The sequence below is a fragment of the Eublepharis macularius genome, chromosome 1 (genome assembly GCF_028583425.1).
Source record: "Eublepharis macularius isolate TG4126 chromosome 1, MPM_Emac_v1.0, whole genome shotgun sequence".
In the NCBI taxonomy this organism is placed as follows: domain Eukaryota; kingdom Metazoa; phylum Chordata; class Lepidosauria; order Squamata; family Eublepharidae; genus Eublepharis; species Eublepharis macularius.
This window is the reverse complement of record NC_072790.1, coordinates 146,511,382-146,539,294: the sequence shown is the minus strand read 5'-3', so window position 1 is coordinate 146,539,294 and position 27,913 is coordinate 146,511,382. Positions and strand designations below refer to the sequence as shown.

Genomic DNA, 27,913 nt, shown 5'->3' with positions numbered 1-27,913 from the left:
TTGGCTGATTGAGGTGTCTTTCCCTCCACTCTTCAACGCCCCCAGCCCGTTTTCTGGGTCGGAGAGGGAAGAGCCTGGAGGGACTCTGTTTTTCGGCTTGACCTGACCGACTGACACGTCTCGAGTTTCCGTTTCCCGGGGGGCGGCGGCGAAAAAGGGGCGGCCGCCCTCGCGTCGCTCCCAAAATGTCGCAGACAGCCATGTCCGAAACCTACGGTAGGGAGGGTCGGGCCCTGCCGGGGGCGGGACTCGTCATGAGGTCGGGAGGGAGGGGGTCGCGTAAAGCGGTGGTGATTCCTTGCCCTCCAGTCTGGTCATATAGTGGAAGATGCTGCTGTATTCATCGCAGGACATGCAGTGTGATGAGGTGGAAAGCGCCTGTTAGTGCAGTAGAGAAATCCGCTAAGCACTTTTATCTGTCCCTGTTGCATTCTTCCATGGAGGTATTTCCCAAGCCCTGGAGGGGTGCCCACGTACCCCTCTCCCTTTTCTCTACCCCCTCCTCCTTTCGGTACCCATATACTTCGGGAGAGGCATGACAAAGCAAGCAGGGATCTTTTGCTTTTCAGGATTGGGGAGTAGGTTGGAGGGCATGCCGAGGAGTGACTAGTGAGTCTCTGTTAATACATTGTTTGATCTTTTCATCAATAACATTTAGCACTCCAGAAACCGTTTGTATATCTCATGTCTTGTTAATTTTTGAAACGGCCCTATGAGCGAGATTAAGACAGATCGGACCAGTAGCTATCCAGTTCAGCACAATAGTCAGTCAGCTGCTCTGGAGAGCCAACAAACAGGACATAGCAAGGCCTTCTCTGATGGTATTCACAAGTTTGCTGCCTCAGAGTGTGAAGGTTTCCATGATTACTTGCCTCCAATTCTACAATTTTATTACTTGTTGAGTAAAAAGTACCTCCTTTTGTCTGGCCTGAATTTGTTGCCAATCAACATCACTGGATGCCCACAAGTTGTAGTATTATGGAAGAGGGAGAAAAAGTTCTTACTGTCCAACTTCTCCACCATACACTTCATTTTATAAACATCTAGCATGTCCATCCTTTGTCATCTTTTCCGGAAAATGAAAAGTCCCAGACTCTAGCTGCTGTTTGTGGGAAAGGTACTCCTTGATTATCTTGGCTTGACCCCTTCTGCAGTTTTTTCAGCTCTGTAAGTACCTTCAGAACTGTATACAATATTACAAATGGTTAGCATTGTTGTGCTGCAGAGGCTGTAACTTGGATAAGTAATGGTTTTAGCTTAAGAAAATAAAAATTATTAAAAGAATTTTCTTTGGGGGGGATGAGAATTGCGTACCTGAAAACATGATACTTCTTTAGAAGCATCAAGTAATTCTTTCAAATGAGTGAAATTATGTGGTACATGTGTATTTTTGAGTGGAAGTCCTGATCCTACATAATAAATCTAAACCACTGCACTGAATGAGAAGAAGAGGTGGGTTTGTTTGGGGGAGGAGTTCTGATGCTTATGTTTAATACATCTTTCCCTGATCAGTATATCTGTGCTAGGTTACCATATTCATCATAGTTATCTATATTTCCTTTGTGCCAAGCTTGATTGCCTCTCCATTCACTGCTTGTAGTTGTGATGCTTTGTGACTTCATCTGAATGATTTCATCTGCAGTAAACACAAACTGATTGCTTTGCATGATGTATGCAGTCCAGAATTGGGGAGCATTTGACCAAAACTACCTAAGACCAAATGAGCAATAGCTGAATTTTATTGAAGGTTTGTGTTTAGACAAATATTAGAGTAAAGAATGCTCAGCCCTCTATCATTATTACACATTGTGATCAGTAGTCTCAGATGCTAAAAAAATACCAAAATGTCTAGAATTGTATTACTTTGCACATGCATGGTTTCACAGTCATGGCTGTCTCCTTTGCCTCGCTTTTTGTGTCTTGTCTTCTGAAAGTAACTAGGAATACTTTTCTGAAGGGAAAAAAATTATTTTGGGGATGTTGATGGTACCTATTTCTAAGTGGATTCACTTCTGTGTCCAGAAAATTGCTTAATAATAGCAATGTCAGCTGTACCTTTGTTTTAAGTACCATAAAATATAATTTGCTTCTGAAGAATGGAAGAAATAATCTTTATTTATTTGGTTTCTAACTCTCCCTTCCTCCATAGATCTTAGTGGTATGCATGATCCATTCCCTCCTCCTAAACATCTGAGGTAGGTTAGATTCAGAGAGATTTACTGGTCACCCAGTGAGTTTTGTGGGAGCATTGGAAATTTAAACTCGGATCTCCCCAGTCATTGTATAACACCCTCACTACTGCACAAGTTTGCTTCTTGATATAGAAAGTATGCATAAGTATAACAAACATGCATAATAAACATAAAAGCAAGTGGAGAAGATGTGTATACATATATAATGATTTATGCCTATAACAATGCCAAGCACTCTCTGAACTAGCTACCCTGTGTTGCAATATGGTTGCATTCACTATGTTAAATCCAGGCAGTAGTAAAAACTATACTATTGCTTGGATTTAATATAGTGAATCTTTGTTCTTCTTTTCTCCCCAGTGAGAACCCAAAGGAGCTTGTAACGTTGTTCTCCCTTCCCCTTCTGTTTCTTCCCAACAGCCATTATATCCCCCAGAGGGTGTTATGTTCCTCTGGCCAACATCTGCTGGTGGTCCCCGGCCCAAAGGATGCCCGCCTGTCTTTGAACAGAACCAGAGCCTTCTCGTTCAGGCGCCAGCCTGGTGGAATGCTCTTCCAGCTGAGATCTGGGCTCTGCAGGATCTGTTACATTTCCACAGGGCCTGTAAAACAGAGCTTTTCTGCCATACTTATGGCTGAGACAGGCGTTCCCTTTTTTTTTTTGGCCTCCCAATTTCTGCCTGGGTGACTCTGGCAGTTCTCCCGACCTGTACTGTGCAATTGGTTACACTTGCTGCATTTTAAGTTAATTAGACCCCATGTTGAGATTTTAATTGTTTTGATGGTATTTATTGTGAATTGTTTGCAGGGAGGGCGGGCTAAATACTCAATGTAATAAATAAATAATAAACAACAACCCTGTGAAGTAAGATTAGGCCAAGAGAATGTGACTGGCCTTAGGTCACCCAACCAGCTTCCATGGCAGAATGGGGATTTGAATCTCAGCTTTCCGGATCCTACCACTACAGCACACTGATTTTATTTGCCAAACCTCAGCTTAATCCTACCACCATTGGAAGTAGGTCCCTAGTCATGTGGTATCAAAAGTGTATATGTAGCTTGAGTATATATAGCTTACTTGCACGCCTCTTCTGCTACAAACAGTAGTTCAACTTGCCGATTAGTACCTGTGTTAGTTCATTCGGAGACTTATTTCCCTGAAGCTACTAAGACTTCACATGCCCTTAAGATGTTCATTTTTTGTTTCGTCTGGCTGAACACATTGGGATCAAATGCTGTTTTAAAAAATCTGAAACAATCTTTGTTATGTATGAATCATTGTCAGTTGGCAGACTTCCATTACAATCATTATAGCCACATACATTAAATGAAGATTTGAAGCATTCACTGGAGGGAACTTAGGACTATGTGAAAGACAGAGTTTAGAACAGGTCTGTTAACAATGCCTTGTCTAGTGGAGCATGATTTGGAATGTACTGACCACCTTCTGTTCACTTGTCCTTTGTCTACCTACAGATCTCATTCTTCCATAATTGTCTTCAGGATTTTGTTGTACTTTTTAGATTACTTACAGTGTAATCCCATGTTGAGATACTCCAGTCTAAGTTCATTAGATTCAATAGATTTGGACTGGAGTAACAGCAAAGGACACTGTAAATGGCTTTGTTTTCTCCTCATTTTATTCTGCATTCCTCTTTGAAGCATTCCAAGTGACAAATATTATTTTTATTAAATATGTTGGTAGTACCATGGGAATGAAAACGTTAGGAAATAATACAGCAGAGAATATAGAAGTACTATTTTTTCTCTTTCCCACTAGTTCCTGGCATGTATGTAAATCAAAATTGGCTTTAAATCAAGTGCTGAATTTAATTTTGACATTATTTCAATCTTGGATGCATGTAGAATGAGAGCTTTGACAGTCATTGTATTGTGTATCTATGTTACAAGAGTCTTACCCCAAAGTTCCTTAATGTTTCAAGGTAGGCTCTGATAGTAATGACGATTTGTGGATTTTCTCTTGGTTGCATGCTTTGTCTTCATTCTTTCCTAGTAACAAGCTTCTCTGGGGTGAGAAGCTGACATCTCAACAGAATCTCAGAGCTCAAAGCTTCTTTGTCAGCATGAAAGAAAGAGAAAATAAGCCCTTTCAAGCTTTGTGTATTCCAGGTCTCCACCCACAGCAGAAACCGAGACCAACGCTGAAGCATTTAAACAACTGAAGAAATAAATTGCATATGAATTGCACTTACTTTCCTGTGCAGGAAGTAAAATTTAAGATTACTTTTCCCATGGTGATTGGCTTAAAAACTAGTTGTAGTCTAACATAGATCTGTGTGATGACATGATGCTTTGTAATGTTATGAATTTTTCTTTTGTGTTATACCACCTGGGTACATTCCTGTGTGTACTTTTATATTCAAATAATATGTAGAGTTTTTAATGGAAGAGTGACCTCTCAGTCAGTGGGCTCCAAGGCATATAATAAAAAATAATGACATAAATGAAAAACTAATCATTAATTAAAGCAAATGAAGGCTTGGCATCAGTAAAATACCAGCTGATGGACAATTAAAATATCAACCAATAAACAGAAAACCAAAAGAAGCTATGCCAATCCTATTTAGAGAACGTAGCACTACTGTTCTCCTCTCCATGCGCTTCTCCCCCTTCAAAAGCTTACAGGACTGGTTATATTTACCTATTGCTGAAAGCTAAGCTAGGCATCAAGTATCTTCACTATGTGTGGAGGAGCTGCGTAGTTTTCATTGTGTAAAAGATAGATCTCTGGTAGACATCCACCTCACTTCAGACTCCTAGCTAAGCATTTCTTTCATTGAATCTTCCTCTGATCTTGTGACTTCTGAAAAACTCCATACAGTTCATAACTGTTGGCAATTTTTAATTAAAAACTTGAGTTTGATTCATCTAAAGACACAATGAACCAATTTAATAATTTGTCAGGGTTTTTTCCATTAGAAATTGACATAGGAGAAAAAAATGTCATCTAAGACAGTTGGTGCTGTATTTTGTGTTGGAGTTGAGATTCTTGTGGTATCCATCATGGAATGCAAATAACCATACTTCCTTTGTTCTGTTGTACTCTTTTTAAATAAACTGTTGGTTGTCATTCAGACAATTTGTCTCTTCTCTGTGTCCTTATGACAGAGATATCTTAAAATGTCAAAGAAGTATGATACTCATTTGGGTCCTCTTACAATTTTCAGATTTCCTGTTTAAATTTTTGGTCATTGGTAATGCTGGGACTGGCAAATCCTGTCTGCTTCATCAATTTATTGAGAAGAAGTGTAAGTATAATGTAGGAACTGCCACTATTTCTCCCTCAGCAGTTAAAAATCTTGATCCATATTGAACTTTTTAAACTGCCTAACAGTATTTTTCTGACTGGTATAACCTGTTGCTTCTTCAGGAGAGGTGAAATAGGAACAGTGTAAGTATAGTTCACCCCAGATAATTTTCTATATATTCCTGGGAGTTTTTCTGTAATCAGTAATTATGCTGTATAGACATGGCTACTATATTATGATTGCTATAGAAAGGATAGCCAAAGATAATATCACAGTGACACACAAATTAAGCGTGGGGACTGACCTGATGCCATTCAGGTAACAATGGTATTGGATAATAGTTTGCAAACTTGGGGTAGAGAGGAAGGAATAGCATTTGTCACAAGATAAAATTAGTAAGTAGCCTCTGCACAAGACAGAATTTCCTGTGCTGATTTCACTACTATACTTTGGTAATGGCTATGTTAATGCCTATCGTACTAGTTCCATATGCAGGTAAATACACAGTATAATGTGATGCTGTTTCATGACAAACCTTAACTTGTTCAATGTATTCAAAAGCAAGCCTTCACAGAGGAATGTTCTTAAAGAACAAACAAATTGTATATAATTTAGATAATGTACTTTATATAACTTTGATAAAGTTTCTTAATTAGGCAATATGCTTCTGCAGTATTGTGCCAACAAGTTATGGAAAGGGTATATTGAAAATGCCAGCTTGCCACATCATGTCACAATGTCCTTTTGCTCCTTAATTGTACTTAAAGATTAACTGGAGCTTTTTCTGTTCTAGTCAAAGATGACTCAAATCATACAATAGGAGTGGAATTTGGTTCGAAGATAATAAATGTAGGAGGCAAATATGTAAAATTACAGATATGGGATACAGCTGGACAAGAACGATTCAGGTATATTTTCATATAATTTGATAACATATCAGAGGTTGACTGGAATGCAGAAAATGCAACAGTTGCTTAGCTAATTTTAATCATTTCATTAGTTCATGTCATCTGTTTAAGTTGTGGTGATTTCATGTGGAAATAGTTAAGCACATTCTCCTGTTGAAATTGATGGGACTTAAATTGCTTAGTTTTAACTGGGTAGTTAAGTAGGCAGTCCTGTTAAGTCGGCACTTGCTTCTGTGTTTTAACTGTATCCCTTTTACTGCAGTCTTAATATGAGGAAACAGTGATGAAAATTTTCCTTTATAGGTCTGTAACACGTAGTTACTATAGAGGTGCTGCAGGTGCCTTACTCGTTTATGACATCACCAGGTAAAAAGATGATTTTGTTATAGTCTTAAATACAGATAAATTCTGACATTTGATCAGTATATAATAAGGGTTTTTAATAACTAAAATGCCTTCTGTGCATAAGAATAGCTGTCAGGAATTATTCAGCCTTTATTGCTCCACAACCACTCCAAGTTAACAATAAAATTCAAATGTGTTCTTAGACCCATTGCTTTTAGAGGTGGTGGGTTCTCTCAGGGGAAAGAACTCTAGCTCATACTCTACCATCACATCTAGCAGAAATTATAACCTAAATTAATATTACTATATATTACTACACTACTATATTACTATACTATATTATTATAGAAATTAATATTACTATATGTTACTATATTAATTGGGTAGGATTAGGTAGGACTGTAGTGCCCAAGCCTCTATATTCAACAGCTATACGTATAAAGCGTGTGCTGGATCTATTTTTATTTTCTCCCTCTACTGAAACCTCCTGTGCATGTTGGTGCTTTTTTCCACAGGGGATCCTGGGATCATTAATAGGAGGGTTACACAGGGCTGATGTGGGAAAGGGAAGATGAGGAAAGATCAGCAGCTGCTTTCTGCTTGCAGTTATGGGATGATCCAGCCCCCATGGAGACCATGTTTCATCGATCATCAAATATTTCCTTGTCAGTTGCTTCAGATTCTGATCATTACTTCTCAAAACATCTCTTAGCTGTGGGAGTTGGCCAGAGCACCAGTCCCAGTGGCGGCAGGAGATATAGCAGCCTTGTTGGAGTACATGCTTCTGGAACAAGTCACTGCTGCTTCAACTCACAGTTAATCCCTTCCATGTTAATGGCAACTAGGATACACACCCCCTCCAGCAGTACTTGAACCCTTAGTAAGCTTCAGATAATCATGGGAGCAACATTCCCACTTGCATGATTGATTTCCAGTCTTGTTTAGTTACCCTTGGTCTCAGCTCTAGCTCCTGCAATGTATGGTCCCATTTTAAGAAATGGGAATAACGCTTCTTGTTATTATCTGTGCCAAGCTATGCAGCCAGTCTTGTGTGAGACTGCAGGTTTTATACAGCTTCATCTCTCTCTTGTAACATACAGGCTCTTACCACAAACAGGAGAAGAAAGCACAAGCAAGTTTTCATATAGCTTTGGTTTTAATTCTTTATCAATGTAAATAAACTTTTCATGTAAAAATAATAGCAGCCACTAACTAAGAATTATTTAAAGTAAATTATTGTGGATCGGGGTAATGTGGTTGTCAATAGCTAATAATCTGTTCTTTGTGATTCAGCCGAGAAACCTACAATGCACTTACTAACTGGTTGACAGATGCAAGAATGTTAGCAAGTCAGAATATTGTAATAATACTGTGTGGAAACAAAAAGGATCTTGATGGAGATCGTGAAGTTACTTTCTTAGAAGCATCTAGATTTGCCCAAGAAAATGGTAAGTATTTTTCATAGCATCTCATTTTTGGCCTTACTAATAGTTATCTTAGGTGTCATTAAACACAGATTTAGCTGCATGATGATATACCATGGGAAAGCAAAAGAACCGTATGTTTCTAGGCCACCTGATAGTGTTGATAGCATATATTCTGAAAAGTATATAAATTTGGCACACGATAGCAGACTATGCAGTGAAAAAGATTGTACAGATAAATAAATATTTATCTAGTATAGCAGCACACTTTTATGTACTACAGTTAAAGCTCAGAGCGGTTTATTATATGGTTGATAGCTGGTTCCCATCAAGGAAGCTTAAAAGGACCGCTGGGTTTAGCTTCAAAGTAGAACGGTATTGTGTTCTTTTTTTAAAAAAAAATACTTTTTTAAAACAATAAACAATACATAAAGAAATGTAAACAATATATAACAGCCCATTTAAACAACAAAATATTACTTCTCTCCATCTCCTTAATTCCTTATTCTCAAGATTTTATACTCAGCGTTTAATAATCAACATTATATGGTTGTTGGGGGTTTTCCGGGCTGTCTTGCCGTGGTCTTGGCATTGTAGTTCCTGACGTTTCGCCAGCAGCTGTGGCTGGCATCTTCAGAGGTGTAGCACCAAAAGACAGAGATCTCTCAGTGTCTCTCAGTGTCTGAGAGACACTGAGAGATCTCTGTCTTTTGGTGCTACACCTCTGAAGATGCCAGCCACAGCTGCTGGCGAAACGTCAGGAACTACAATGCCAAGACCACGGCAAGACAGCCCGGAAAACCCCCAACAACCATCGTTCTCCGGCCGTGAAAGCCTTCGACAATAAATCAACATTATAGTCAACATTTTATAATCAATGTTTTAGAATATTTATTTTCTTATTGGTCTGCTTCCATAATAATAACTACATCAAATGAAGAAGGAGCTACAACAGCTTGAAAGAGTGTGGAGGCGACGAGGAAGCAAGAATATCTTATAGGACACTTATGAAAGCTTATAAGGTGGCAGTGAATGTGACAAAGAAGTTCTGTGCTGCCTCCATTGCATCCATGAGCTTATGCCCAGCACAGTTATTTAGAATTGTTTGGTCTTTGGTCTCCCTGTCACAGGAAGACTGCCAAATTAATAATTTGAGTATTAGCATTTGGGAGCTCTTTTGCAAGCAAAAATCTTGTCTCTCCACTGCAACCTGCCGGCCACAGTTGAGCCAGTGAGGGGACTGGAGGCCCCTTGGCCATCTTCTGAATCTGTGTTAGATCACTTCAGTCCGCTCTCCTAGGATGAGGTCAACAGGATCCTGCGGGTGGTGAGGCCCACCACCTGTCCCTTGGACCCGTGCCCATGCTCGTGAAGGCCAGCGCCAATGGGCTTCAGGGTTTCTTGGAAGCCGTTTTCAATTGCTCCTTAAGCTCCAGGGTTTTTCCTGGAGCGTTGAAGGAAGCGGCAGTGCGACCTCTGAAGAAAACATCTTTGGACTCCACTGACCCATCCAGTTACCTCCCAATTTTGAACCTCCCATTTCTGGGTAAGGTGATTGAGCGAATGGTAGAAGAGCAGCTGCAGGCATTCCTGAAGGACTCCTCTGTACTGGATCCATTCCAGTCTGGCTTCCGGGCTGGGACGGAGATAGCATTGATTGTCCTCACAGATGAGCTCCATAGACACCTGGATCGAGGCGGGTCAGCACAGCTGATACTGTTAGATCTCACAGAAGCATTTGACATGGTTGACTATGACCTGTTGACCCACCGCCTTGCCCACAAGGGGATCTGTGGGAATGCCTTGCAGTGGCTGGTCTCTTTTCTCCATGGTCGAGGTCAGAGGGTGGTGCTTGGGGAACAGTTGTCGCCTCACTACCCCTCAGTGTGTGCTGGTCCTCAAGGGATGATACTCTCCCCGATGTGGTGCGGAGTTTCGGATTGTGTTGTCATCAGTACGCTGCTAACACCCAATATCTGTTGACGAACAGACTCCACCCTGGATAATCTGGGTAGAGCGCTGGACTGACTGGGTGGTTGAAACAGAATCAACTGAAGTTGAATCCTATGAAAATGGAGGTCCTGCACCTGGGCTGTGCGCTCTCAGGTTCTGGGATCCAACCCCCAGCCCTTGACAGGGCACTGCTTGCACCAGTGCAAGTGGTGAAGAGTCTGTGCATGGTCCTGGATGTATCCTTATCAGTGGAGGCTGAAGTCATGACTGTTGCCAGGTCTGTATTTTTCCACTTCGCCAGATCAGGCAGCTTGTCCCTTTCAGCCCATGACCTAGCTGCGGTGATCCATGCAACAATCACCTCCAGGTTGGACTACTGCAACTCGCTCTACGCTGGGCTGATCTTGGGTCTGCTCCAGAAGCTGTCACTGGTCCAGAATGCAGTGGTGTGTGTTTTGATCAGGACTCTGTTCCAGTCACATGTAACACCGGATATGTGACCAGAATTTAAGATCAGGTTTTAACTTTTAAAGCCCTTAGTGGACTGGGACTGGCATATCTGCGGGACCTCCTCTTACCATATGTTCCCCAGAGGCACTTTACTCAACAGAAAAATATCTGCTGGTGGTTCCTGGCCCCAAGGAGGTTTGCCTCAGCCAGGGCCAGGGCCTTTTCAGCCCTGGCACCAACCCAGTAGAACTCTCTGTCTGTGGAAACCTGGGCCCGGCAAGACCTATTATCTTTTCGCCAGGCTTGTACAACAGAAATGTTCCATCAGGCATATCTTGTTAAAGGCAGGCGGGCCACCCAATTGACATTGCTCCCCTTGGCCTGCGATGCATCTGAAAGTTGGCCACTTCACCCCATGGGATTTTCTGATGATGAGGGATTTGTGCAATATGTGCGCTGTTGTGTTTTACTGAATTGTATTATTGTATTTTTTAATGTTATGCTGCCTTTATCTTTTATACTGTATTTATTGATATGATCTGCTCTGAGCCTGTTCATGGGGAGAGCGGAATATAAGTATAACTAACTAACTAAGAATTTAGCCATAGACGCATATTTATATGTATCATGTACCTTTTGAAAATTCTACAGGCACATCATTTTAATATTAATGACATGTTGGGGGGGGGCATTGTCTGTTACAGAAATGATGTTCCTGGAAACAAGTGCATTGACAGGAGAGAATGTTGAAGAGGCCTTTGTACAGTGTGCAAGAAAAATACTTAATAAAATTGAGTCAGGTAAGTAATCTCAGTTTGAATTCTAAATATTGTCAGCTATAAACTGTTAGAGACATCAGGATCTGCAGAATAACAGTGCTATCTAGATTTGATTTTTCTTTGTAGTAAAATAGCACCTAATTCTCACCTAAGCTGCTTTCTACATGGGCTTCTTCTGCATTGTGAACCCCTGAACAAAAGCCCATGAAAAATGAGATCTTATTTCATTATAATAAGAATGGGGCAATGTCCAGAAGATCTAGCAGTTTGCAAAAATGTAACTCTTTCTAAAGTAGGTGATGGATATGTCTAACACTTGAGATCACTGATGATGTAATTCTGGCGCAACATCTCAAGTTAAATTTAAGATCTGTGTGGCAAAGCTAGAGCTCATGAGCCCCATATAGGCTCAACTTCTGATCATCAGTTTACACTTTTCATATACTCCCATTCAGCTGTAGCACCTCCTGCTAGCAAGTAAGAAAGACCACAGTAGTGCTTGCATGACAGACTGGACCAATTAATATGGCTTAACAATAACTATACTGGCAGTAACAAGCCCTTGAACTTCATGTACCTTCTCAAGTGCCTTTTTTTCCCTAGAGTGTAATTCCCCCTGCCATGCTGTTAACCACAGTTAGTACTATCGGACCTCCTGCTTTACCTAGGGTCTGAATATATGGTTTGAAGCTAGTTTCAAATCTTGGATTAGGCTTAACTGCATTTAGTTTGGGGTTAATTGATGTTTACCTACCTTTTTTCTGTGATGAGAAGCACACAATTTCATGGTCTACACTGTTGCTTGACTGTGGAGGTGGCATTTCAACTGAACCAGGCAGTAGTTTCCCAAGGCCAGCTGGGCAGGTGGTAATTGAAAGGGAAGCAAACTGCTTATGATTGGTCCTTCTTGAGTAAGTGCTCTCTATGTAAAATGGGATGCAGGTTTCTGTGGTCTGTTCAGTTTGCCATTTGTTCCAATGCTTGCAAAAATGTATAGTAGAAAATCAGAAGTGATACGAAGTTTTAACCCTGAGTAATCCTTGGAAAATGCTACTTTCTTTTGAAAGAATTGTTAAAAGATTGGCTCCAGCCGCAGCAAATATCATCTGTTGCTTCTTTTATTCATCTGGGGCACAATATATTCCAGCAGCCATTAAACTCTTCAACACCAAGGTGGCCATGCAAAGTTTATATAGGGCGGGTATTTGGATTGATAAAATAGTCCTTCAATTCAATTCGCCTTAAATTCCTATTCCTCTGGAATTCCAAATTGTGTGGCAGGAGTAGCCCTCCGAGACGAATTGGGACAATCATTTCTTGAAGCCTGCGCTTGATTGAAGCCTTTTCCCCTTTAAGTTAAAATCATACACTCTGACATCCACGAGGGCTAGCACAGCTTGATTAGAGAAGACTCTTTTGTTTCCCATTGGGATAAACTTACAGAGAAATGACTTTAGCTCCTTAATCTTTCCCTGGATTCCCTCCATTCAAGCACCAGACAGGAAACTATGAGCATGATTAAGAACATTTATTTAGGTATGATAATAACAGCACAATTCGTAGAGTATGATGTGTTTGCTGTACTCAGTTTGTTGGTATTCTTCCATCTGGTCAACTTCCTGACTATTGTTCATATGTGACTGTTCCTTGGGATAGGTGTGCCTTTATGTTGGCATGCCTAAATGCCTTACCATCTAGAATTTTGCAAGGGAGGTATCATAGGATATTATACTATGACACAATATGTGATTGGTGTAGGTAGTGTGGATGCTCTATATAATGTGATTTTTGGATGCAGCTATTTTTATGAGGTTAGGAATCTTAATTTTTTCTTTGCTCCAAAGCATAGGTCATAAGGAGACATTACCTCTTTTATTAGAAAATAATAGAAGAAGATAATGCATAGATGTTTAAATGTGGTCTAGTTTTTGTATTTAATAGCCTGCTTAAAATTAGTAAGTTAAGAAGCAGTATGAAATACTGAGTTGGATGCAAATACTGAGATAGAAAACTGTCAATAAGACATTTTTTATATATCTTTAAAAATCCTATTATCTTTTATCTGCCCTGGTTTGCTTTGCTAGAGTCCTAAACAAGTTGAAAACAACCCAGGTTATAATGCAGAATAGCTGATAAGGTGTTTTGTATTTTAATTACTTTTAATAAGAAATTGTGTATATTAATGGCTTTATATAATATTCAGGCACAGGTCAGTTTTAATATCAAATCTATTGCAGTTAAAGTTTGGATAATCTAGAATTTAAACTAATTCATGTGTGCAATTTTAATCAGGCGAACTAGATCCAGAAAGGATGGGCTCAGGTATTCAATATGGGGATGCTGCCTTGAGACAACTGAGATCTCCAAGAAGAGCACAAGCTCAAAGTGTTCAAGAATGTGGCTGTTAAACTGACAAACTAAACTAAAAACAAACGGTAAGTGTTAGCAATTTTGGATGCCTCTATTTAAGTACTATCCCAATGTTTTATTAGTCATTTTTTCCAAATGAAATTGTGCTAATTATGGTAATTAAATGTGCTGCAGTTTCAGATCATGTCAAAACACTAATTTACTTCTTAGGTAAAACACTAATTTACTTCTTTGGTAGAATTGTTCTGTAAGACTTTTCTGGAATCTTAGGAAAATGTAGACTATTCAACCTGTACAAGAAAAAAAGTTTTCTGAGCATTTTATAACTATTTTCTGAACTTACAGTAGACCTCTGAATTACCAACATCAATGAATTCTCAAAACTGAACATGGTAAACACTAACTTGAAATAGCTATTTTAAATATTCTGATAGGTATGTGATGAACCTGGCCTACATTGACCATGAGTGTGAAAGTTAAATGAGAATTTGAGCAAAGGTTGTGGATGTTTCTTTCAGTCCCTTCTTGCTTCAATGCTCTGTGTTCCAGACCATTCCTCAGTGTCCCTGATCCACAGGAAAGATTTTTCAGTGTTGAAAAAAACATGGGTGGAAGAGAAGGTGGCAAAGATCCTTTTGTAAAGTAATTCCATTTGTAGTTTATTGGATCCAGTTGTATTATTTATTGAATGCCCTGATTTTCTAAGAATAAATCAAATGTCCTAATTTGTCTCTGAGTATTTTGCATGTATCTGCATGTTAAATGCTCTTTAGTGATATTAGTAACCAGATAATTTGGTTTTATAGGAAAGCATACAGTGCCATCCTAGGCCAAGTTACACAGAGTTCTAATTCTGCTGAAGTAAGTGGCCTCAAAATGATGCAGTTCTGCTTAGGATGTCACTGAAACACATCTCCGAATGTCTAGAGAAAAGGAAATGGGTTTTAAAACAATTTGAAGTAGAAGCAAGTGACTGCTATTGTGTTATTTTTTTTTCTTTTAAACTATACATGGAAATGTTGGATGTTTGGCTAGACAATTAATTGGAAAAGCTCTCAGTAGCCCTGAAGTTCCCATTATACCTATGTACTTCTCATTACTTTTTCCTCTCTTTCCTTTCCCCCATTGAAACTCCATGTGTCAATGCTCTAGTGCAGCACAAATAACTATAACTTTAGGCATGAAAAGACTAAGAAAAATTTGGCTACTGATAAAGTAATTTTAGATAGATCATCTAAAATTGGGAGATCAGGATGACAAGCTAAAAGTTTTGGAGTAATAAAAAGTGTTCTAAGATCTTCAAAAAGTAGACACTCAGAAAGCGTATAGAAAGAAGTTTCAGTCTTACCTAGAGAGCATGGACAGAGTCAATTGGAATACAGGATATCTGCCCTGATGAACCTGAGATGGTTACTTTTTCATCTTTAAATGCTGGCAGTTTTGTGTCAGTTTAACTTAATTGTGTGTGATAAAGCTTTAAAAAATAAGGAAGGAGGATAGATCATTGAGGGTAAAAGTCAAACAAAACAAAAAAAGTCTTCACCCACTGATGGAAAATGGCAACAGAAGGAGACAAATTAAACTTCATGGGGAGAGTATTCCAGAGTTTGGGTGCCACAACTGAGCCTCTCCCAGGTTGTCACCTGCCTAATCTCTGAGAAGGTAGAGGCACCCGAAGCAGAGTCTCTGAAGATGGCCACAGTGATCCGGTAGATTCTGGTAGGCAGTCCTTGAATTTTGTCTGGAAACAAATTGGGACCCAGTGTAGATGGACCAAGACTAGAGTGATATAGTTCCTAGGAGCCACTCCTGTCAACATCCAAACACTTCCCAAGGGCAATCCTATCTATCTAAAGCATATTTCAGTAAGCTAAATTAGATGTAATGATGGCATATGCCACAGGGGCCAGATCAGTCAAAGGCACTCCTGGCCACAGCTGTTACCCACTTATCCAGCAGTAGGCTGGGGTCTAAGAGCACCCCCAGACTATGTTGGCGACAACCTATCCAAAATCTCCAAATGACCTCACCCAGCAATTTCATGTAGATTTTAAAGAGCATAGGAGATAAGATAGAACCTTGTGGGACCCCACATGTCAAAGCACAGATATGAATTGTCCTCTCCTACTTCAGATGATTTTTCCTGTCAAACAGAACATCTTAATTTGACGGCCCTCATTGCGCTACCAAAACTAAATCAGGTTATAGAAAAATTGATTCCTGCATATACTACTACAGATCTTGTGTGGGAGTAACTTGGTATATGTTAAGAGTATAGCACAGTGCTCAACAGATCCACGCACCATGATAAATTAAAATTCTCCTATGGACCTCTAGTATGCTATACCCTCCCCAGGTTGCAAACACATGTCTGCCAGTACTGACAGCCCTCCTGGATGCAAATATGAATGCTATGGAAGGCCTAGAAGCCTCTCAGAAGAAGTACGACAAGAACCAGTGAAGAATGACATTTTGGGGCAAAGCCTTGTCCTCAAGAGGTTTTTTAACTGACTTTTGTGCTGCAAGGCACCATGTGTTTTTATGTTGCAATACTAATAATTTGTTCTCTACCTATGAGATGGTAGGTTCATCGTCGGTCTTCCTGTGCAGTCCCACATGGGACTGCGCACACGCAGGTCTGCCAATTTCGGAGATTTTTTTTTTTAGCTTAGTACCACTAGGGGGCGCTCCTGCCTCTCAGCGCGCATGCACAGCCGCTTTTCCCACCTAAAACGGCACCTTAAGTAGGCGGAGCGCCCCTGTCACCCTCAATTCTTCTTTTGCCACTGATGTAGGAGGTGCTAGCTGAGATCAGTACTTACCTTTGGAGTTCGTCTTCCTCTTTTACAATGATGTCGGAAAAAGCCTTGTTCAAAAAGTGCGATTCTTGCAAAGGAAAGATGACAGGGTCAGATGGACATTCAACTTGCCTTTTTTGCTTGAGTGAGACTCACAACACCCAAACGTGCAGATTGCCATGTGTTTACCCCCAAGGCAAGGGCCGAAAGGGCAGATAGATTGCACGCCTGTCTGTGGAAAAAGGCTATGTCTATCACTGATCCTCCTCCGAAGGTGAAGGTGAAGGTGCCCACTGCGGCCAGCATGCCTAGTCGATCCAATCCGAAACCCAATCCCTGACACACTCAGTGTCGAGAGCTCCATGGAGTCGCACCCCGTCAATGTCTGCGCCTCCAGCACCTTTACCAACAGGGACTTCCCAATCTCCTTGGAACTGGTAGGGCTCATCGCCTCAGGTTTGAGCAAGGTCATCTTCGCAATCGAGTGCTCATCCTCAGCCCCTCCCACAGAAGTCTTCATCCAACTCCGACCCTAAGAAAAAGCGCAAGCAGGGCGATGGTAAAAACGGTTGTTGTCGATGCCAATGCTGGGCCAGAACCGAAGAGGCGTAAGGAATCTGGCTATTGGTCTTTGGATCGGAGAGCATCCCAGTCTCCTGGGGGCTGGATTGAGGAGGACATAATTGTCCTAGACAAACCACTGACACCAAGGGGTTCGAGATCCCCCTCTTGTGCATCTTGAGCACCGCGATCGTCCACAGAGGAGGGCAAGCTCCCTAGAAGGAGGGTAGATCCTTCCTCTCATTCATGGGGGGAACATTATTCGAGGAGCCACCATCACAGAGAAGAGTCTCTTTATGGGGTTGATCTGAGCCGTTCTTTCTATATGAATGTTCTCCCGTGGAGCCGTTCTCCTTCTCTACATAGGAGCGGGCATTCTTTCTCAAGCACTCGAATGGCCGACCAACTCTCAGAAGGGGGCTAGGAGGGAGACTCATACCTATTAAGGAGGAGCCCTAGCCCGCCCTTGAATCCTTCCCCCGACGAGGCCATTGGAGTAGTGGAGGATGCTTCTCCAACAGAGGATTTCCGCATGTATACGGAATTGTCGTGTTGTATGGTGAAAGCCTTGGAGGTCGATATCTATTCTTCGGAACCGAGATCCAAGGACAAAATCCTAAAACACATATATGCTGGCTCTGCAGCCAACGTATCTCTGCCAATGATAGAAGGCTTTATTGACCTTTTAAACATGTTAGTTCTTAAACCAGCCTCTGCTCCACCATCCAACAGAAAGTGTGAAGGCTTGTACAAGACCAGGGGTGAATTGTGCCCATACCTCTCCATGCATCCCCCGTCTTCCTCACTGGTCATGGAGGAGATGCAAACAAGACTGAGGCAAGGATCACACTCCACTCCTTCGGACAAGGAGGGAAAGAAAATCGATGCCATGGGAAGGAAGCTTTATGCCTCTGTGGCGTTAAACAAAACTAGCTAATTATTCTGCAATGATGGCTGCTTATCAGCTGTTACTTTGGACGAAGGTGGCTACCTTTATCCCCAAATTGCCGGAGGATCAACATGCACTCCTGAAGGTTATCCAGAAGGAAGCGACTCTACTTTCCCGCCACCAAATTAACGCGAGTCGCAATGTGACTCCACTAGGAGTCTCCTGTCTGCGGTGGTCCTTCGATGTTATGTGTGGCCCCATGCTACAGCGTTACCCACCAAAACTCGAAATAGGGTAGAAGATCTCCCTTTCGAGGGAAAACACTATTTTAGGGGAAAACTGATGACTATCTGTCACAAAAGAGGAAAGAGAGGCTTACTGCTAAATTTTATGGGGTCTTTCCACAACAGCAACAGTCTTATGGGAAACAACCCTATAGATTCTTCTCAAGAGGCCGTTATCACCGTTTCCAGCCTTACCAAGGGTATGCCCAGCAGTCGCAATGCCCTTTTCAAAACCCACAACCTTCCTTCCACAGGAGGAGGCAGGGGCACAGGAGTAAACAAGGCTCGCAACAACAGCCCCCTAGGGATTAGCAAGCTGTCTAGAAACAATTCTGACTATTACAGGGCTCAGCCCCCATGTTTGGAGAGAGGCTGAGTTCCTTTTATTCCAATTGGTGTAGAATCACCTCTGATGCTTGGGTGTTAAATATTATAGGTTTTGGTTATAAAGTTAAGTTTTTGGCCTTACCTAGTCTGAGACTCCCTCTCTCCCTCTCAGTCTGTCTAATTTGGGGATTTAAACAGAGTTGGATGCCCTTTTGGCTAAAGGGGCTATTGAAGAGGTTAAAGAACCTGAATCAAAATGGGGGTTCTACTGTACTTCGTTTGTGGTTGACAAGAAGGATGGTGGCTTACATCCTATCCTAGACCTACATGGTCTAAATAAGTTCTGTGTAAACACGTACATTTAGGATGACCACACTGCAAACAGTAATGAAACTCATTCCCCCTCAGTTGTGGTTTGCGGTTATAGACCTCAAAGATGCTTATTTTCATATCTCATTTTTTCCACAACACAGAAGATATCTGAGGTATACCCATGATGGCCGCATTTTTCAATACCGTGTCCTTCCCTTTGGCCTGTCCACAGCACCAAGGGTGTTTACGAAGTGCATAGCAGTAGTGGTGGCATATCTGAGGACAAAAGATTGTTGTATTTACCCATATTTAGATGATTGTCTTATCACTGGCCACTCCGCAGAAGATGTGTCCAGGCAGGTATCCTTAACTCTCTCTACCTGCCTGGATTTGGGCCTATTTGTTAACCAAAGCAAATCAAAGTTGACACCCACTAAATCGATACAATTTGTTGGTGCACTACTGGATGGTACTCTGGATAGGGGTTTCTTGCCCAGGGATAGAGTGCAAAAGATAAAAGGATTGATCACTCTCTTTAGACAGTATAGGTTTCAGTCAGCCAAGAGTTTGCAAATCCTTCTGGGGTATATGGCTTCTACTACTGCCATTGTGCCCCTGGCCAGACTGAAGATGTGCCCCTCGCACTGGTTCATCTCTGAGTTTAGGGATGAATATGATAGTTCAGACAGAAAGTTTAGTATTCCCAGGGGGCTCCTCATAACCCTTGAATGGTGGCTTGAGGAAGCCAACCTCCTTGCGGGCATACCCTTTGGGCATCGAACAGCAGACGTCACTTTAACAATGGATGCTTCCACGAGTGGCTGGGGAGCGCATTGTGAGGGGTCCTATGTACATGGGTTGTGGGACCACATGGAAAGGGACTGCCACATCAATTTGTTGGAATTGAAGGCTGTTCTATATGCCTTGGCTTCATTTGCAGATGCTGTGAAAGGAAGGACAGTGTTAGTGCTCACAGACAATACTACCACTATGTTCTATCTGAACAAACTGGGGGGGGCACCGCTTTAGAGACGCTGTGCAGAGAGGCCATAAAGGTTTGGACGTGGGCCCTAGAGCAGCAATGGCGAACCTATGGCACACATGCCACAGCTGGCACGCAGAGCCCTCTCTGTGGGCACGCAAGCCAACTTGCCGGATCGCTAGTTCCAGGGCTCATTTGGAGGGGGAACGTCTGGAATGGCGTTCTGAGCAGAGATCACATGGGTTTTGGCCCTGCCCACATGATTCCTTTTCCTCAACGCTGCCTCCCTGCTGCCCGTCTCTTTAGCAGCAGGAAGCGGAGGAAGCCGCCGGGCTGCTCGGACTGGCTTTCTAAAGAAGAGTAAGCTGCTTTGATTTAACTTGCTTTACTTTCCGTTGTGGCTCTTGAGTGAGTGAGAGAGAGAGGGAGAGAGAGTGCTTGCAAGCTGCTGGTCTAAAGAAGGGCAAACTGCTTTGATTTAACTTGCTTTACTTTCAGTCGTGGCTCTTGAGAGAGAGAGAGAGAGAGAGTGCTTGCAAGCAGGGCTGCTGGTCTAAAGAAGGGCAAACTGCTTTGATTTAACTTGCTTTACTTTCAGTCGTGGCTCTTGAGTGAGAGAGAGAGGGAGAGAGAGAGAGATGTTAATGTTGGGACAACTGTATGAGTTGTTTTTTCTTAACTAAAACCTCAGTATTCAGGTTTAATTGCAGTGCTGGCACTTTGAAATAAATAAGTTGATTTTGTGTTGCAGTTTGGGCACTCGGGCTGAAAAAGGTTCGCCATCACCGCCCTAGAGCATTCCACCTGGCTGCAGGGAGTTCACATTCCGGATGCGAACAACACTCTGGCAGATCAGCTAATCAGGATGGGGGGAGACAATCACGAGTGGTCTATAAAAGACGCTTACTTGGACCCTGTCTTTGTAAAGTGGGGTCTTCCAGACATAGATTTATTTGCCTCCATGGACAATCGAAAACTAGACCAATTCTGCTCCAGAGGTGGTTCAGACCAAGAATCGTTAGGAGATGCCTTCCAGTTCCAATGGTCCAATCATCTGTACTACATTTTCCCTCCCATCCCTCTCCTGACGAGGGTGGTCAGCAAAATCCAAGCGGACAGGACATCAGCCATAGTGTTATCCCCCTTTTGGCCGAGACAACCATGGTTTCATGGGTTAATGCAGCTACAGACCCAATTTCTACGCCTACCAAATAATCCAGACCTTCTGTCATGGAAGGGAGTGTATCACCACAGCATAGACACACTCAAACTGACTGTGTGGTTGATCCTCCAGGAGGATCCTTCTCAGGAGGAGTAACTAATGTCCTCCAGAATGCATGTAGGCTGTCCACCCGCCAGTCCTACAGTTTAAAATGGGATAGATTTAGCTGGTGGGTCCAGGATAAAGGTTTGGATCCAGTTGATTCTCCCGTTTTGGAATTCCTTTTGAGTCTCAAACATGGTGGACTCTAAGTCGTCACTTAAAGTTTACCAGGCTGCTATCTCAGCCTTTCATTCTCACATTGATGGGAAGACAGTCTTCTCTCACCCAGCGTCAAATCTTTTTCTGAAAGGTTTAAATAACCTATTCCCTCCAGTGACCTCTATAGTACCACAATGGTCCCTACCTTTGGTCCTGGCGAAGCTGATGTCTAAACCCTTTGAACCTTTGGTCACATGCCACTTACAATATTTGTCCATGAAGGTGGCTTTTTTAGTTGCGATTACATCTGCAAGGAGGGTGGGAGAATTAGCCGCCCTTTGCACGGATCCTCCTTATTTGAAGGTCCATTCTGAAAGGTGGTACTCACGCCTAATATTGGTTTCTTGCCCAAAGTGGTATCAAGGTTTCATTTGGCTCAGGAGATTGTTACCTGTTTTTTCCCAGGGTCACTCTACAGAAGCTGAGAAGGCCCTTCATACCTTAGATGTGAGAAGGGCACTTTTGTTCTACTTAGACAGAGTTAAACCCTTTCATTTAGATTCCCAACTCTTTGTTTTTCCGGCCCCAATAACGGGTGTAAGGCCAGCCCTCAAACCCTGGCTAGGTGGGTAGTTCAGGCAATCTTGTGTTACAAAGCAGCTAACTTACCGTGTCCTTTGGAGATTTACGCTCATTCCACTAGGTCACAAGCCTCGTCTGCCGCACTGTTGAAGGGTGTTCCGCTCCAAGACATCTGTAAAGCTGCAACATGGGCCTCTGCTGACACCTTCGTCAAGCACTATGCCCTAGACATCCTGGAAAGGAAGGAGACAGCAGTGGGCACAGTGGTCCTCCAGTATGTTTTCCTGTGAAGAGACATCTTCCGCCTCCCAGGTAATTAAGCTTGTTAATCTCTCATGTGGGACTGCACAGGAAGACCGACGGTGAAAAACAGTGTTGCACTTACCTGTAACTGTTGTTCATCTAGGTCTTCCATGCAGGCACACATACCTTCCCTCCTTCCCCGCTGATGCTTTGACTTACCTGAGGGCATGGCGGCGAAAGGGGAGAGAGAGTGGTGGGGGTGCTTCGCCTACTTAAGGTGCTGTTTTAGGCAGGAAAAGCAGCTGCGCATGCGCGCTGAGAGGTGGGAGCGCCCCCTAGTGGTACTAAGCTAAAAAATCGCCGAAATTGGCAGGCCTGCACGTGCACAGTCCTACATGTGCCTGCACGGAAGACCTAGATGAACAACAGTTACAGGTAAGTGCAACACTGTTTTTTCTTTAAGCAAATATGAAAGTAGGGAAAGCATAGACAAAAATACACAATCTGCAAAAATATTTTTGTAAAAAGCTTAACTTCTTAGGTTGGGAAATTGCCAGTTTTATCAAGTACTACTACTTAATATGTAGTATCTGTGGTTACTGAATAACTGTGTGCCTTGAGTCTTTAAAGCTTCAGTTGATTTATAATGCAGCAGCAACAGTGCCAGCTGTCATAGACTATAGAGAACATATCTTGCCAGTATTCAAAGAACTACATTGGCTGTCAGTAACTTCAGAGTGTACTAAGTGCTTGTTGTTATACGGTGCAGACTGTTCAGGACTTTAAAGGTGTCCTAAAGACTGTTCTGATATGAGCTGCAATTATAGAACTTTTTTGATTCAGTAAAATAGACCACTTACGGTATTTGAAAATAATTCTGTGGGATGACATACAAAAGTGCACACATGGCACAGCAAGACTGCAAAAAAGAATTTAATTCAGTGGACAACTTTAAGACTCAAATACCTGTATGTAAATGTTTTATGTTTCATATGATAGTTAACATAGTCTTAAGAGGCCCTGATTTCTGTGCCTCCACAGTCTAAAGATCACTCAGATTTTTATTTGCAATCAGTCTAATCACTTGTGAAATTATCGGATATAAAAGAATCACGATACAAAAACACTTCCATATCATTAACAGATAAGCATACATATCATCATCCCTTATCCTGTCTTATCTATCTTAAATCTAAAAGATGAAATACAATTTCTAAGATTCTCACCAAAGCGCTTTCATAAAAATTAATTTGTGGAAGGGCAGGGACTGTGGATTATGCTACTGGGTACTGTCTGTTGATGTAGATATGCGCCTACTAGGTAGTTTCCATGTAGTTTAATATGTCATGTCAAGTTACTTATGGTTAGTTTCAGCAGTGTTTCATCTCTGTATTCAGAATTATGCTTATTTTCAAATTTCTGCAATTTATAGCCTATTACAGTATTTATTGAATTCCCCAGCTGTTGATAGAATTGATTTATGCTATGAGTCTCAGTGAGAAAAGCAAACTATAAATAATATATAAAATAAAAATAGTGTCACTGAATCAGAGAGATTCAGGGATGTTTGGGGTGTGTCTTCCTTATATAGGCCAAATTACACAAAACTCACATGCCTATGTTAAAGCTTTCTAATCTGTCACTTTTGAAAGCATGATGGTTAGCACTTCTGAGTTCAGAATAAATTTCCCATAGAAAAATTTGTTTCAAAACTGTTTACTCTTAGTTTCATTTGTTTGGAAATTTCATTCTGGGTATCCTTCCATATATTCATAGTTACCTTTATCCAAGGATAAAACAGTTTTATTTTACCAGGTATTTCTGAACAGTTGGCAGAAAGCTTTTATCTAAAAAAAAATTGGGCTGCATCCTGTGTAATTTTCTGACAGTTAACTAGTGTTTTGTCTCTGACACTAGAGTCTCTTCTGTTGAAGCAAGTCTATTTGTGCTATAAAGAAAATATCATTAGTGGAAAAGCTCCATAGAATCCAATTCAGTTTCTCCCAGTGGTATGAAGCAGATAATAAACAGTGAAATCCTAAGCAGATAATAAACAGTGAAATCCTAAGCAGAATTACTCCAGTCAGTGGGCTTAGACTGGAGTAACTCTGTTTAGGATTCCACTGGTAGTTTGTATAGTGGTAAGGGTTTGGGACTAATTTTTGGTCTGTTTCATACTGCTGCTTTTATCTTCTTTCATCTTAATACTCTGGTTTTATTTTTTATAACTCACCATATTAGTTTTTTTTAAAATTTAGTATGGGTATAAAAAATTTTAAATTAGCCACAATTGCCAGCCTTGCCTTTCATAGAGGTATATGAATAGGACAGGAGTCTTGACGCAACTTTTCTTGAGAGCATTTTATGCATTGTTTACCTCTGAATACAGTTTAAGTCCCTTACTTTTTGTGCCTAGTTACTTGATTTAAGATTGTTGTATTAGACCTGCATTGAAGAAGTAATGCAGAGCAGTAGTATATACTGTATGGTTTTATGAGTATGTATTGTGTGAGTTTTACTTGACTGTACTTCTGTATTGTATGAGTTTTACTTAACTATATTTCTTTACACTGATTACTGTTCCCTTTCCCCTGCCCCCAGCTTTCGTTGCAAGTGATGATTAGTGTAACAACTGCCATGGCTTCAAAGAGCTGCAATTATAGAACTTCTTTTTGATTCAGTAAAATAGACCACTTATGGTATTTGAAAATAATACTGTGGGACGACATACAGAAGTACACATATGGCACAGCAAGACAGCAAAAAAGAGAATTAATTCAGTGGACAACTTTAAGACTCAAATAACTGTATGTAAATGTTTTATGTTGCATATTTTTGTTTACCTCTAGTTAAAACATGGCTGTATCCTTTATATATAAAAGTCAACATTAAATTTCCAAAGCATGATATACTGGCATAATATTGCACTAACAGCTGTTGTTGTTTTTTAAATCATAAGACCTAAAATGTGATTTGTGTGCTAGACATTATCATGTTTCTTTTTACTGTACAAAAGCTACTATTTATGAGTTGTCATTGAAAGCTACTGGCATTGACTGTCAGTTTTATTTGTTACATTCTACAAGGCATTAACGTGATTTATTTTTGAAAAAAGTAAGTTTACTAATCTGCCATATTGTAAAGAGACTTTTTTTACTGAAATATAGTTGTCCTGTTTCCTGACAATTCTTAAATATATTTCAATCACTTTGTCAAGTGTAGACTATACAGTTGTGAACTCTGAGAGCTTACAACTGTCTAATCTGGCCTTTTGGAAGATTCTTATTTGTGTCATATTTTGTACATCCTAGAGTATAATGAAAATTGTATATTTTGAGTGTCATTCTGGTGCAGTGTTTGAGGTAGTGAATCACCATTCTCCTTTTTTTTTGTATTAAAGCAATTTCTATAAGTAACACTATGTTCAAATAACAAGAAACTATGTTATAACTGGAAGAGGGTCTAAAACGTACCATATTTACAACATGCAGTTAGCTTCTATAATGTAGAAATGTAACTGGTAGCTATTAAACTTTACTGTATTACCAAGGAACTTCAGCAAATGTGCACAAAAATCTTTTTATACAGATCTTTCTTTCCGGTCATGTCAGGAGAACTGTTTTTGTGGTATCTGATGATAAAGGAATTGTTACAGTTGTCACTTGGAAATCATACACAGCTTTACCTGGAAGCCTTGACAACTTGGGTTGTAAATGTTTGTTTTGTGTGTGTGGAATCATTGGCCTGTTGGACATTTTCCAGTACCTTTTAAAGTACTGGAAAACATCTGTATGTTGACACAGCTGATCCTAAAACAATGAAGCTGTGTAGGTTATTTCAATAGATCTGAGGTGTCAGCATGACTTTGAGTTATGAAAGGAAAACTGTAGATTTTGTATTGTTCACTATGGATCTAAATTGTTGATACTTTCTGAGTCATGGTCGAAAGAATACAAAATTTAACATTAATGTAAGCTAAGAACTCTGTCTTAAGTCTAAACTCTGTCTTTAAGTCTTAAGACAATTATGTTTGGGAAGTCTTCCAATATGAGGGAAGTGGCTGAAACATAGCTACAGGGGAGGCAAATCCTGTTTGCAGCAGTGGTAGGAAAGAGTGGTTAACACTTCCTCTGTGGGCCATTTTTCAGGTTAAAATCACATAAATCTAGCTCCTTTCCCACCCAGAAGTAAACGGATGCTGGTAGACAATTTGTGATGAAAAAAGTCTGCAGAGAAAGAGTTAAGCCTCCTCCCTGCTGCTGTTCTGTTAATTTAGATGCCTCCCCATTTATTTGAATAAAAAAAGAATGTGAGTCCTCACGTCTGCTGAACTTTAGTTTATTCACTTTTTATTCCAGTTAAAAATTATGGCATTTCAATAAGCCTTGCCATTTGGAATGGTTTTTTCCCTAGTGAAGGGTTAAGTAGCTTATACAGATTAGACGGGTTACTAATTGGCACACAAGCTAGACTTGGAGTGCTTTGAAGTAGACCTTCATGCAAACAGTTTGGTTCAAATGAAAGTCAATGCCTAAGAATAGAGCATATAGATTTAAAGGAAACAAGTTAACGTGCTACAGTACATTGTATTTTTTAAAAAAAATGTATCTGAAGTCTTGTAGACCTCAATTTAAAATTAAGCAATGAAAATCAAGTGGCTAGCATGTGGTGTCTTTGTATATTTGGTTCATAGCATGGGTATATGGCATAGCATGGATGTCTTATGTAATGGTTCAGAGGTGATTTCAAGGAATATTCTTTGGTAACCTTTTGTGTATGTATGTTTCAAAATTGTGTGCATTTGAATACTTCATAAATTACTGTCAAAAACAATTCCAAAGAAACTTCGTATGTGTCTACCTAGACACTAGCTTTTCTGCTACATATCACTTGAAGCTCCCTTTCCCCCTTCACCCCTTTTAATGGTTATACTGCTAATTTCTCCTCTTGACTTGGATGGACTAATTCTAAAGGGAACAATCATACCACATTTAAAAGATGTCATTTTTAGATATTCGCTGTGGAGCCTTTCTGTCATTTGTTCCAGAATACCTACCTTTCTCATAGTAACACTATAAAGGATACTTGAGTCGAAGAAAATACCATCGTTGTCTTAGTACTAGGAATGAAACTACAGTATAAGAAGCTATCTCCTCACTACTAGGGTGAAGGGTAGAGGGTAACAGGGCAGATGTAATATTGGCCTCTGCCCAGACAGCAGCGCACAAACTATATTTCCTTCCCTGTTGTTAATTTCACCCTGGAACTGCTTGTTCTACTGCAAATATGTCTGCTGCTTAATGAGATTTAATTGCGTTGGGGAGAAAACTTGCAAAAGATAGTATTAATACCTTCTTATTATCTCTTTCTCTCAGCTTGTTTTGCTCTACTCCGTCTTTTTTTCAACTTGTTGCCCAGCTCGCGGGGGTGGGGTAGAATGGAAGTGGGAATTGTATGTAGGAAAAGTTAATCTCCCTGCCAACTAGTGCTCCCTTGCAAATGGTGCTCTCCTTAATATTACAAAGGAAACACTGGATTGAATTTTAGCACATAGTTACATGCACTGTGGTAGTGTTTTCCATGCAACTTAAGTGTAGTGGACTGCTCCCTGTATTGGCTTTTCTCCACAGGCAGGGGCTACAGGAGCTTAAGGAGCATTATTACAGTTGAGCGTTAAGACAGTATGTACTTGCTCTTGACATTTAAGTGCATCTAAAAATAAAAGTGCATTTACACAGTATTAGCATGCATTAAAAGGCTTAAAATGCATGAGTGCTGTAAAAATTTTACTATATGCTTAATGTCAACTGAGATGTTACTAA

At 40.8% G+C, this 27,913-nt stretch overlaps 1 protein-coding gene across 1 annotated transcript; it reads left to right on the top strand.

Moving 5' to 3' along the window:
- On the top strand, positions 1-27,913 carry RAB4A (RAB4A, member RAS oncogene family). The gene is made up of 8 exons (XM_054976576.1): positions 1-216; positions 5,381-5,461; positions 6,255-6,369; positions 6,673-6,735; positions 8,008-8,162; positions 11,246-11,341; positions 13,613-13,755; positions 24,693-27,913. The coding sequence occupies exons 1-7, from the start codon at positions 186-188 to the stop codon at positions 13,726-13,728; spliced, it is 657 nt and encodes a 218-aa protein (XP_054832551.1). The 5' UTR covers positions 1-185; the 3' UTR covers positions 13,729-13,755; positions 24,693-27,913.